General features: G+C 37.2%; 1 protein-coding gene across 5 annotated transcripts in view; it reads right to left on the bottom strand.

The window, feature by feature from the left end:
• Window positions 1–13,575, bottom strand: part of Bub1b (BUB1 mitotic checkpoint serine/threonine kinase B) — a 53,820-nt gene that overhangs the window by 29,331 nt on the left and 10,914 nt on the right. For all 5 annotated transcript variants that reach the window (XM_005381216.2, XM_005381217.2, XM_005381218.2 and 2 more), the window contains 2 exons: window positions 9,282–9,478; window positions 109–278 (listed from right to left, as the gene is read on the bottom strand). In XM_005381216.2, the coding sequence (XP_005381273.1) occupies window positions 109–278; window positions 9,282–9,478 (367 nt within the window). The remainder of the gene's footprint in view (window positions 1–108; window positions 279–9,281; window positions 9,479–13,575) is intronic.

The raw sequence follows: 13,575 nt of genomic DNA, 5'->3' as shown, positions 1-13,575 counted from the left end.
CTCAGAAAAGTAGGACAGTGTTCACATGTATACTTATGCATTATCTTCTACATAATTTACCCATAACAGAGACTGAAGTGTTTTCCAAATAACATGTAACAAACTTACACTTGAGGGCAGTTCCTACACGGCTGATTGGAGCTCTTGCTGTCTTTTTTCCTTTACTCTTTAGTTCAGCTAGAGTGCTTCGTTGTGATACAGAAGATGCAAAAACTTCTTCCTCTTCTTCTCTCCCAAGTGCCAACAGAGACTGTCGAGACACTCGGGCTTGGAACTGTCTACAGTAAAGACAAAGTACTTGTTGAGTCTGTACTACTCAACAGACCCAAAATTTCTAATTTGCCAAAGTAAGCAAAGAAAAAAATAGACTGAGAAAAGAACTAGAGAAATATCCTCAAAAAAGTATGTATTAGGAATAAAGAGAACCACCTTGAGATTAGAAAATAGTTTGACTAAAAACAATTTAAATTCTCCTTTAAATGTCCAAGTTTGACCAATTAAAAATACTTGTACTCTGCAAATTATCATTAAGTAGGTATGAGGGTGACTAAAATCATAAAATTTATAAAAAACAGTTTTCAATTACCTTTTTAAAAGTAAAACTTAAAATTACAAGACAGCTGAGGGGGCTGGGGATTTAGCTTAGCGGCAAAAGCGCCTGCCTGGCAAGTGCAAGGTCGTGAGTTCGGTTCCCGGTACCGGAGAAAAACAAAAAACAAAAAAAACAAAACAAACAAACAAAAAAAACAAGACAGCTGAAAATGAGCATTCACTAAGACCCAGTTGTTAACACTGTGTCATGTCTATATTTTATCACTATTTCTTTCTACAAACATACACACACAGAGTTGTCTTTTTTTTTTTTTTTTTTCCCTGTGCTATATGAAATTAAGCTGAAAACATGACATTTTACTTTAGCAGACCTGGCTGAAATTTGAAAACTAAACTTCCTGTGCTGCTGCCATGGTTTCAAGTAAGGTTAAAAAAATTGTAGATGCTGGTTAGAATGGAGTAAGCTAAGCCCACTATCTCTAACACAGTGATTAGAATTTAAAACTTTAGATATACACAAAGACAGTAACTCACAGGGGACTCTGAGAAGTAAACAAAAGCAAGTGGACTGTGGAGAGGAGTCAAAACTTAAAGATACCTCCACAAGGCTGTTTCCTGTTTCTTTTTCTTCTGTTTTCTCTCATGGTATTCAACTGCTATACTGGTGTGGAAAATTTAAAACTCCTAGAGAAAATACTCTCTTTGGTCATAGGAGTGGGGAAGGGTGAAGCGGGATTTGGAGGGCCAAAAAATATTAGAGAAACACTGGTGAGAAATTAAGTCGAAGAAGGGGACTTCCTAAGGGTGTTTGTGAGCTGGCACAGCCCTGGGGTCACTCCTGACCTATGCACAAACAGAAAAGCTTTGAGAGCTAAACTGTAAACTACTGCTGAAGCCTCACTCTAACTCTGAGCAAGACATGCATTGGACAGATCGAAGCAGCATAACAAAGGTCTTGAAAACTGAACTGATATTGGTGCCTGTCTTGGTTACTTTTCTCTCATTGCTGAGACAAAATACCTGACACCCAGGAAAGGTTTATTTAGCTTACAGTTTGTGGTGGTTTCAGTCCATACTTGCCTGGCTCTAAGGCAGAGTGGCACTTGGCAGAGGGCAACAATTCATGGCAGTGGAAGATAGCAAGAGCAACGAGTGCAAAAGGGAGGAATGGCGGCAAGCAGTCTCTTTCCCTCCCTTACACTGTATGCAAACTACCAGTCCCAGGGCGGGTGTAGCACTCACATCCATAATCCCAGGATTGGATCATGGATCAATCACAAATCCCAGAAGCCTGCCCTATGACTGCATGAGGATTTTGGGGGACATGCAGACACGAACCATAACAGCACCATCATGGACATTAGGTGGTCTTTTAACAGACTGGTGGTATTTTAAGTTTGGTTGCCTACTAAGACAAAAACATCAACATTCTCCACAGAACACCAACCCATGAGACTCAGAGTCTCAAAACATAGCATTAGAATAAATGTCCAGGACAAAATTCTTTCACACACACAGAACCAGAAAAAAGTGACCAATTCTCAAGGAAAAACCCAGTAACAAAAACCAACATTAAGATGAATCAGAGTCAGGCGTAGTGGTGTTGCCTGTAATCCCAGCAATGGGGAGGCAGAGGCAGGAGGATCGCTGTGAGTTCAAGGCCAACCTGGGCTACTCAGTAAGTTCAGGGCCAGCCTGAGCTACATAGCAAGACCTTGTTTAAAAAAAAAAAAAAGAATCATGTTGGTGTTTTCAAATGGATTTTAAAGCCATTTTTATTTGAAATGAATGGAAAAATAGAAAATTAACAATAACAATAACAACAACAAATGGAAATTGTATAAAATAATCAAATGCAAATTTTAGACCTATAGTTTTATAGTAGCTCAAATAACAAATTTAGTGGACAGACTCAAGAGACAAGAATGGGGATGGGAAAAGAAAGAGCACGTGAATCTGAGACATATCAGTAAAACTGGTCAATCTAAATAGAAAAAAAATTTACAAATGAAGTTTCAGGGGCCTCTAGAACAAAATCAAAAGGTCTAAAATTTGTGTATCTGAAGTTCCAGAAGGGAGAAGAGATCTAGGTGTAGAAAAGTACTTTATAATAATGCCTGAACACTAGTAAAAATTTTTTTTAAATGTAGTAAGTAGCTACACTTGTTGAAGATCACAGGACAGCAGCAGAACAGGGAGAAAGGTGAAGGGAAAAAGACAGTGAAAGAAAAAGGGACTCAAGTGCGAAGGGGAAATAAGGGTCTCCATAACTAAGGCTTCCAGTATATAAAGGGTCAGAAACCACTGTCTTTCTCACTGATGCCAGCAATCTGCGTGACCTCCTAAACTAACTCTAATTCTCTCTCTCTCCCTCCCTCTCTCTCTCTCTGGTACCAGGAATCGAGCTCAGGGCCTCACGTTTGCCAGGCAGACGCTGTGCCACTGAGTTACATCCCTGGCCTGACACTAGTAAATTTTGCACAAAGCATACATTTAGTAATTGAAAAGGCCTGCTGTACCCTAAACAAATTAAATACAAAAGAAAACACATCTAGATGCATTCTAATCAAACTGCTGAAAACAAAAGAAGAAAAAAATCCTGGACAAGGCCAGAAAAATCAATATATACGTATGAGAACCAGTAATTTACATGACTACAAATTTCTCTTTGGAAAACAGAAGCCAGAAGACAATGGAACAACATTGTTAAAGTGATGAAAGAAAAGAACTATTGATCCACAATTCTACATCCAGTGAAGATTTTCTTCAAGAATGAAGATGAAATGAAGACATGCTCAGATACAGAAAAATAGAGAATTTGCCTACCAACAGAAACATTCTAAATAAATGGCTAAAACAAGTTCTTCAGCTGGGCATGGTGGCGCATGCCTGTAATCCTAGTACTCAGGGGGCTGAGGGAGCAGGATTGCCTGGGCCACATACTGAGGTCAGTGCCAGTCTGAGCTATGTAGTAAGGTGCTGTCTCAAAAAACAAAAACAAGTTCTTCATGCTGAAGGGAAATGATAATAGAGGGGAACTTCAGACCTTCAGGAATAATGAAAGAACAAAAGAAATGACAAATATAAAAACTATTATTCTCTAAATCCTTTAAAATATATATATCTATGTGGTATGATAAAAATACTGTGAATATTTAAAATAAATTTCAAAATGTTATTACAATAAAAGGCATATTGCCATTAACCTTAGCTCAAAATCTCCTCCTTGGTTTAAATAGATGTATCCTGTCATTCTTGACACTTTCTGAAGCAGTTCTAGAAGTCCTCTTTTATGCTTTTAGTTTTGCTGTTGTGGGTACCTTGATGTTCTGATTAATTAAAATTTTTTACCTTTTATGGTCATTTTGATTTTGAAGATCCAGAAGTTACATGTTGCCAGATCCAGTGAATAAGGTGGATGAGGACACACCATAACACTTTTATGAGTCTGCCTTTTCATTGGTAACACTTGGCAGCAGCATTCACTGTATTTTAGACCATACCTTGTTAAGAGAATCAGGAAAAGGGACTTCCAGCATTGCTTCAGAAGGTGGCAAGAACTATATTTGATAAGTCTGTTGGGGGGAGGGTTTTTTGAGGGAGATTAATGACAATGTGTCATTTACTATACTATTTTAAAATTTAAACTATCACCAGCCAGGGATATAGCTCAGCGGCACAGCACCTGCCTGGTAAGTGCAAGATCCTAGGTTCGATTCACGGTACTAAAAAAAAAAAAACCTAAACTGTCACTGTATACAGTATATTTCAATCACAGCATAGCTATTAAAAGCAAAAATTGTAATATTGGTGGTATTTTCAACATACATAGAGAAGAGAGATTTATATGGCTATAAAACTTCCAAATTTACTTGAACCGGTAAAATATTAACTCTAAGTAGACCATGAATGTGTAGGATGTGATTATATACCCTACGGTAGCCACTTAAAAAGTAACAACAAGCTGGGCATGATAGTGCACACTTGTAATCCCAGCACTCTGAGAGGCTGAGGCAGAGGACTGAGAGTTTGAGCTCAGCCTGAGCAATTTAGAGACAAAGTGTGAGACCCTGTCTCAACATAAATTTTTTTAAGAAAAGTGTTGGGGATATAGCTCAGTATGAAAGGCCTGGGTTCAATTCCCAGTATAGCATCAAAACAAGAACAAAGAAAAAAAAGAAATAAAAAAACCCAATAAAACAAACAAAAATTAAATGCTAAAATATTCAAATAACCCCAAAGGAAGTAGGAAATGAGCCACAGAGGAAAAAAAGAATAATAAACTAGTAGGCCTAAATTCAATAATATTAATTATTCTACTAAATGTTGTAGAAACACCAAAACATACAAATAAGATCAAAAGAAACTTACCTAAAATATAAAGACCTAGACAAGTTAAAAGAAAAGGAAAATCACCCAAAAATGTGTGATGAAAATGGTCAAAACAGCATTATTTATTTATTTATTTTTTGGTGCCGGAATTGAACTTAGGACCTTGCATTTGCCAGGCAGCCCCTCGTGGCACTGAGCTCTATTCCCAGCCCCAGCATTATTTTATAAATAGCCAACAAGTAGAAACAAACTAAATGCCCATTAACTAATAAATGGATATACAAAATGTGCTATATCCACACAGTGGAGTTTCACTCAGCAGTCAAAAGGAATGAAAGGAGTACGGACATATGCCACAACTATGCTCATCTATGAACCCTGAAAATAGTATGCTAAGTGAAAGAAGCCAGTCACAAAGGTCCATGTATTGTAGGATCCCAATTTATATGAAATGTCCAGAATAGGCAAATCCATTGGAAGCAGATTAGTGGTTACCTGTAACTAGGGAGAGTATGGATGGGCAGTGACTGCTACGTATGGGGTTCATTTTGGGTTGTTAAAAATGTTCTAGGGATGGAGAGATAGGAGAGGAGGTGGAAGGGAAGTAAAGAGAATTAGGATGTGTAGTATATGTGCCACCTCCCCATGAGAAATGTACTCATGTACTGAAAATATGCACCAATTAAAAAAAAGTTCTAGGGGCTATAGTTCAGTGGTAGAGTGGCTGCCTGCCATGCAAAAGGTTCTAGGTTTCAATCCCCAGCATAAAAGAAGAGAAGAAATAGACAAAAATCACAATTAGAGACTGTAGAACTCCTCTCAGTAATTATTAAAGTAGAAAGAAAATGGGCAAAGATATGAATAAAGAACATACCACCAGCTAGGAGGTGGTGTACCTGTAATCCTAGCACGCTGGAGAGGCCTTAATGAGTTAGTAAGACCTATCTCAAAAAAAAAAAAAAAAAAAAAAAAGACTGAAGATACAGTGCAAAATGCAAAGGCCCTGGCTACATAAACCCATAATAAAATAAAAAAGAAAAGACTACCAATCAACTTGACCTAAATGATGTTTACAGAATATTGTGCTCCAAAACAATACTCATTATCTTTTTCAAGGGTTCTAGGAGGGTTTGGGATGTAGCTCAGTGGTTGAGTGTTTGCCTAGCATGCACAAGGCTGAGTTCAATTCCTAGTATAGAACACATGAACACACACACACACACACACACACACACACACACACATACACACACGGTCTAGGAACTTTTATCAAGATCATATTCTGGGCCAGGTGTGGTGGTACACACCTGTAATCCCAGCACTCAGGAGGCTAAGGTGGGAGGACTGCTGTGAGTTTAAAGCCAGCCTGGGTTACAAAATAAGCTCAAGGCCAGCCTGAACTGCATAGTGAAACCCTGTCTCAAAAAAAAAAAAAAACCATATTCTGGGTGACAAAAACTCTAACAAATGTAAAAGAATGGAAATAATACAAATTATATTCTCTGATCACATGGAATTAAACTAAAAATCAATTAACAAGGAGCTATCTAAAAAATTAAAAACACTTCCAAGCCAAGTGTGGTGGTGCTCGCATGTCATTATAGCACTCTGGTAGGCTGAGGCATCAGGATCATAAATTGGAACCCAGCTTGGGCAACTTAATGAGTTAGGGACACCCTGATCTTAAAATTAAAAAAAGACTGGAGATGTAGCTCAGTGTGAAGGCCCTGCATTCCACCACATAAGTAACTAGTTAAATAAATAAATAAAAATAAGCAAGCACTTCCTAATTATTACTAAATAACCTATGGGTAAAAAAGCTGGGTGTGTTGGTGCACACCTGTAACCCACAGCACTCAGAAAGTTGAGGCAGGAGGACAGCTGAGATTTCAAGGCCATGGAAAAGTGAGGGCTACACAGTGAGTTAAAGGCCAGCCTGGAATACACAGTGAGACCCTGTCTCAAACAAACTAACCTGTGGGTCAAAAAGAAGACAATATGAATTAGAAAATATTTCACATTAAATGAAAATCAAAGTACAGAATTATCAAAATTTGTGAGATGCAACTAAAGCAATGCTTTGAAGGAAAGTTACTGTTAAGTGCTTATATAAGAAAAGGATGGCTGGGAGCCAGATGTGATGGCACACACCTGTGATCCCAGCACTCTGGAAGGTGGAGACAGGAGGACTGCAAAACACAGTCCAGCCCTGGGCACCTTAGTGAGGCCTTGTCTCAAAAGAAAAAAAATGAATAGGGCTGAGGATGTAGCTTTGGGATTAAACTGCAAAAAAAAAAAAAAAAAGAGGAAGACTGGGGATGTAGTTCAATGGTAGAATGTTTGCTTAGCATGTGCAAGGTCCTGGGTTTGTTCTCTAGCACTGCAAAGAAATAAAAAAGAAAAGAAAAAGAAGGAGGAGAAAAAAAGAGTTGGGGACATAGCTGAGTGGGACAGTCCTTGTTCATTCATGAGCCCTTGGGTTCTAACCCAAGCACCTCAGAAAAGGAAAAAGAAAAAGGACTAGAATCAGTGATCTAACCTTTCATCTCAAACTAGAAAAATAAAAGCTACAACCAAGCAAGTAAAAAGAAATAAAGAACAGAAGTAAAATTAAGAACATAAAATCAGTAAGAAAAAAATCAGTGAACCCAAAAGCTGGTTTTCTGACATGATTAACTGATAAACTTCTAGTCAGACTGAGGAAAAAAATGACCAATATTATCTGCAGACATTTAAAGAATAATAAAGGAACGTCAGAAAAACTTCTATGTCTATAAACTTATGAACTTGTATGAAAGAGGCTAATTCCTTGCAACGTAAAAATCTACTAAAGCCACTAAAAGAAATTAGACCTAACTAAACACAGAAATGCAATGTGTTCATGTACAATCCTAATCAAAATCCTAGAAAGCTGATTCTAAACCTTACAGACAGAGCTGGAGTTTTTAGCTTGTGGTAGAGTATATGCTTAGACATATAAGAGGCCCAAGTTTCAATCCCTAGCACCATAAAAAACCAAAAAACCCATGTAAAGTCAATGGCACTAGAAGAACTACAAATAAGAACAAGTTCTCTCTTTCTTTGAGACAGGTCTTGCTATGCAGTACAGGCTGGCTTTGAACTCACTATGTAGCCAAGGTTAGCCTTGAACTCACTGCAATTCTCTTGCCTCAGTGGCCCAAGTGCAAGAATAAGTTCTTTTTAACTTAGTTCTAGACTTATTGAGAAGTTTCAGTAGTCTAGATAGTGTGGTGTAGACTGATGGACAGACACAGATCAAGAGAACAAAAGAGAGTAACAGAAATAAACCTAGACAAATATGATAAACTGCTTTTTGACAAATGCACAAAGGTTAGTCTTTTTAAAAGAGGGCACTGGAAAAAAAATGGACATTCATATGCTAAAAATACCACAACTTGACCCATACCCTATACAAAAATTAACTCAAAATGCGTCACAGACCTTTCTTTTAATTCTTTTTTTGAAATGAAGTTTCTCTATGCTGCCCAAGCTGGTCTTGAACTCCCGGCCTCAAGTGATCCTTGCACTTTAGCCTTCAAGTGCTGGGACTACAGGTGTACCTCACAGCATTCAGCTAGATCGTAGCTCTAAATGTAAAGACTACAACTATAAAACGTGAGTATAAAAACTCAGGAGAGGGCTGCATCCTATAGCTCAGTGATAGAGCACTTGCCTAATGTGCCAAGCAGTGGGTTCAGTACCTCAAACAACAACAAAACAAACACCTTAGGAGAAAAATCTTTACAAACTTCAGCTAGACAGAGTTCTCAGATACAACACCAAAAGCAAAATCCATACTAGAAAAGTGATAAATTCAACCTCTTCAAAATTAAAAACTTCTATTCTATAAAACTTAGTTAAAAGAATATCAAACCAGACTTAAGCTGGGACAAAATATTTATAAATCACATAACTGATGAAAGGCTTTTATTTAGAACACATAAAGGATTCTTACAATTCAAAGGCAGTGTGATAAATCAATGAAGCCAGACTCAAAAGCCTAGATATTATGATTCTCTTTATATGACAATCTGGGAAAAGTAAAACTACAGGACTGGACAATAGATTAGTGTTTGTGCAGGTAAATACGTACATATTAATTACAAAGGGGCAACACAAGAGAATTCTTTAGGGGTTGTGGAACTATTATGTATCTTAATCATGGTGACATGTCTATTCATTTGTGAAAACTCATAGAACAGTGCACCAAAGATTGGATTTTACTATATGACAAAATGAAAATGTTTTAAAAAATGAGTAGTAACTAAGTAAATCTGACTTGCCAGTACATCAGAGACCATTTTATTCTATGCAAAAAGACCATTTAGTTCTCAGTTTAACTAAGAGTTAAGACAAACTCCAGAGAAGCAATTTACCTGTGCTGGGATTGCAGTCTTTCTAGTGGCTCAGCCTTTCGTTGAATCCCTTCCTGAAATATCGTATCTGCTTTCTTAAAGTTTTCTCTAGCTTCATATTCTTCAGCCCAGGAGATATAGAACTGAGCAAGTGAAACGCCAATCCCCTGGTTGTGTAAATAACTATACATATCCAAAGGCTCGTTGCATAAATGCCCCTGTAACAAATTGAAAGTGTTTTAACAGTTAATCAATTTGTTTTCATTTATTGAATGCCTGTTAATGTGCCAAACGATCTCTGGAGATTTTATATGTTATTCCTGCCTTGAAGAAAATATATCTATTACAATATAAATGATAAGGACCATTCTTGGAAGACAAATGTGAGAAATTAATTTGCAAGAGAAGGGGAGGAAAGGCTACAAAGGGGTAATATTTTGCCCTGACTTTGAAGGGAAAATGGACTCATCAGGTATAGAATGGGAAGGGAAGGGCATTCCGGCCAGAGAAAATACTAGCACGGGGTAGGGGGACAGACAGATACAGACACAAGAGTAAAGTATGTAGAGGTCCAAGCAAAATAGGAATTTTGGAGAAAAAGGTGATAGGTCTTGAATGTCAAGCTAATCAATTCTGCATTTACCTGGTAGTAAATGTATGTGTGTTTGAATGGGAAAGCTATTATAAACAAAGGAATGATTTGGTCAAATCTGCATTTAAGAAGGGATTTTGTAACACGAAATAGAGCGTAGATAATTCTAGTAGTAAAAGTTGAAAAATAAAATCACTAAAAATCCTACACTATAAACATTCTGATTTTTTTCATTTTGACATATAATAATTTTGATCATAATAAAATTTGATTTTATTCTGTTTAACATTGCATCACTCATCTTTCTCACAATTCAAAATCTTACTTGACAATAAATTCAATACCACTTAACATATAAAATCAGTATTTAGAATAGCAAATGTGCATTCAAAATAAATAGTAAGCCTACTGAATTTGCATTTATTGTGCTTAATCATATAGATACAAGTTATCACACAACTAAACAATCAGAAAACAGTCTTCTAAGTCACAGTTCAAGCCTACACTAGCAGAAAAGTACAGAAGCACTGTTCAAGTCAGGATCCCGGAAAGCAGAGCCTGAAATAAGAGGTCGGCAGACAGGACCCTTTACTAAGGCAAAGCACTGCTGGAATCAACACCTGGGAATGGGAGAGAAAAACAGAAGGATGCACGAGATGCTGGGTGTATGGGCTTCACACAGACATAATGGGGAGCAGCAGAAGAGGACAAATTTAAAATGCTAAAATGTAGTAAAATATTAGTTGTATTGGGCATGGTAACACATGCCTGTAATCCAAGGTACTTGGGAACCTAAGGTAGGAGATCCCAAGTTTGAGGTCAGGTTGGGCCACTTAGTAAGACCCTGTCTCAAAACAAAAATAAAATGGGCTGGGGACATAGCCCAATGGTGGAATGCTTGGCTAGCAGGCAAGAGGCCTTACTTGAATCTCCAGACTGGATTAGATTAGACTGGCTGGAAACAGAAGTATGGCAAGATCCTAGAATTTACACAGCACTGCCTCCCAGGACCCCGAATGTAAAGTTCTGATAGATTCCTGGGAGGTGTGGATGGTATAAAAGGCCACAGATGCCATGAAGAGTTCACTACTGTGGCTTTTCCTCATGGTAGCCAGCGCTGTGTCCTCCATGGTGTACTTTTATTTTCCTCTCTTTTGCTCCCAAGTTTGCTCTCTAGAGCAAATTTCTCCCTTAACCTTCACCCTTCACTTTTCAAATAAAAACTGTCACTGTTTGTGGCTTGTTTTATTCTATTCTTTGTCTCAGACAAAGAAAAACTGGGAAGCCAAGAGGTACCCCCAAAACCTGGTAACTTTATTTCTAGAAGGACTTACCCAACACTAGCACCACAATTTAGTTTCACAGGATCCTTATCAGCACAGAAACTATTAAAGATAATTCTAATTTAAAAAAAAAAAAAATGGCACATCAGCAGCCTAATTAGGAGTTCTTTTACTACTACAAAGGCTACCATTCTGTTGTTCTTTACTAAAGAAAGTAAAGTTTTTGTTCCCATGTTCATCTGTCCCTGATTCGCCAAGCCTAGGTCATGTCCTCCTTGCACTGACGGCTCACAGAACTCAGTTACTTTCCTTTTTGTCACACTTAGAATTAATGGCTTCAAATTTGCCTTCTCTAATACACTCCACAAAGGAGAAAACCTTGCTATCTACTGTATCCCAGTCCCTGTCCAGGGTCTAGAACAACAAATATTGAATAAATAATTTCATTTACATCTTTGACAAAAACAATTAGTATTTCATAGCTTAATTTTAGAGTAATTCAGTAAGTGGGATTTTCTTCTTATCCAAATTTGTGATGTTTTCTCATGTGTGGTGGCATTTTAGAGAACTCACAACCACATGTGCAGTAGACAAGCACTCTACACCTGAACTACACCCACAGCCTAGCTTATGTTTTTTCTTTTTCTATTTTTTAGGGTTTCAGAACAAAATGATAAGGATTAACAGTGGTTGTTATATTACATATTTTTATCTTCACCAAAGTTGGTCAGATTACCAGATGTAAGAATGCAAGATTAATCAAACCATTAAAGAAAATAAAAAATTTTTAAAAATTATAAACAACATAGTTTCACCAAACAAGATGATAGGAATTCAACAATGGTTATTATGTTGCATATTGCTGTCTTCAAATTAGTTGTTCAGATTACCAGATATAAGCATGCAAAATTGGCAAAAAATAAAGGTAATAAATAAATAAATAATGTCACTTCTCTTTACTATGGGCAACAGGTTAATATAAATTAAATTATCCTGTTTGTTACTTTTAATACCACCAATTAAATACAATCACAGAATTCCAGGATTAAAAATCATTTTAGAGATTCATCTAGTCTAACCTTTCCTACTGAAATCACATGTAAAAATATTATACAGGATAGAAGGAAGGAAAAAACCCATTGTTATGCCACCTAAAACCATAGTTTTAGTCACGCATGGTGGTGCATGCCTGTCATCCCAGCACTCGGAAGGCTGATGCAGGAGGATCACTGTGAGTATGAGGCCAGCCTGGGCTACATAAGTGAGTTCAAGACCAAAACAAAAACTGTAATTTCTGAGCTAAAAAAATCTATTTAGCATTCTTTGGGTCCCATCCTTTGATACAAATTTCTACAACTAATATTCCTAAGGCAATTTCTCTAACCTGCTATTAGGAGGTCAAAATATTTGTCAATATCCTACAGAATCAAGATACATTATACCTGTAGGATTTACCTAATTTCTTATACTTGCAATTTTTCTTTTTTTGAGACAAGGTCTCACAATGTAGTTCAGGCTGGCCTTGAGCTCACTATGTAGCCCAGGTTGGCCTAGAACTCACAGCAATCCTCCGGCCTCAGCCTCCCCAGTGCTGCGATTACAGATATGAGCCACCACACCCAGCTCTTGTAGTTATTTGAGATTTAAATAAACCCTATTTAAGAGATATATATTTTAGCTAGGTTTTTAGTCAGTTTTTCAAATATTTTATTATATTATAATATTATAAACAATTATAAGTATTGGTTGCTTTCTTTTTTCTAATTTCTTTTAGGACAAAAGCAGTGAATACAAATCTTTGTCTTTGGTTTATGAATTTTTTTCTTTTTTTGGTTTTTTGAGTCAGGGTCTTGCTATGTAGCCCAGGCTGGCCTTAAACTTACAGCAATCCTCCTGCCTCAGCCTCCTGAGTGCTGGGACTACAGGTGTGCAGCATCATACCTGGCCTTATAAAAAGTATTTTCATGAAGAAAATCTATAAGAATATGCTAGAAATGACAGAACTACACGTCAAGTCAAAGAGTAAAGTGGTCAGGCAGACATATTATCCTGTGGCAAAATATTAGGTAAAAATAGTCAAAGACCACTACAATACTAAAAACATCACTATTTCATGATGATTCTCATAAAGGAGAGACAGGGATACCAGAAATGCTACGGAATCATTCTTACACAAACAACTGTACTGATAGGGCTGGCTCCTGCACATCTTCCTTCTCTACAGGTACACGGCTCAGTTATGTTCAATGAACAAGAGATCTGTAAACTTTATGATCAGCCTCAAAGAAGTATAAAATCTCATTATGCTATATTTAAATCCATCTTTAAATACAACCAATTTAAAAAGTTCAGGGGCTGGGGATTTAGCTCAGCGGCAAAAGCGCCTGCCTGGCAAGCGCAAGGTCGTGAGTTCGGTTCCCGGTACCAGAGAAAAACCAAA

Source organism: Chinchilla lanigera, unplaced genomic scaffold (assembly GCF_000276665.1).
Source record: "Chinchilla lanigera isolate Chin_1 unplaced genomic scaffold, ChiLan1.0 scaffold00015, whole genome shotgun sequence".
Classification (NCBI taxonomy): domain Eukaryota; kingdom Metazoa; phylum Chordata; class Mammalia; order Rodentia; family Chinchillidae; genus Chinchilla; species Chinchilla lanigera.
The sequence above is the reverse complement of the archived record's forward strand: the minus strand, read 5'-3'. Positions and strand labels throughout refer to the sequence as shown.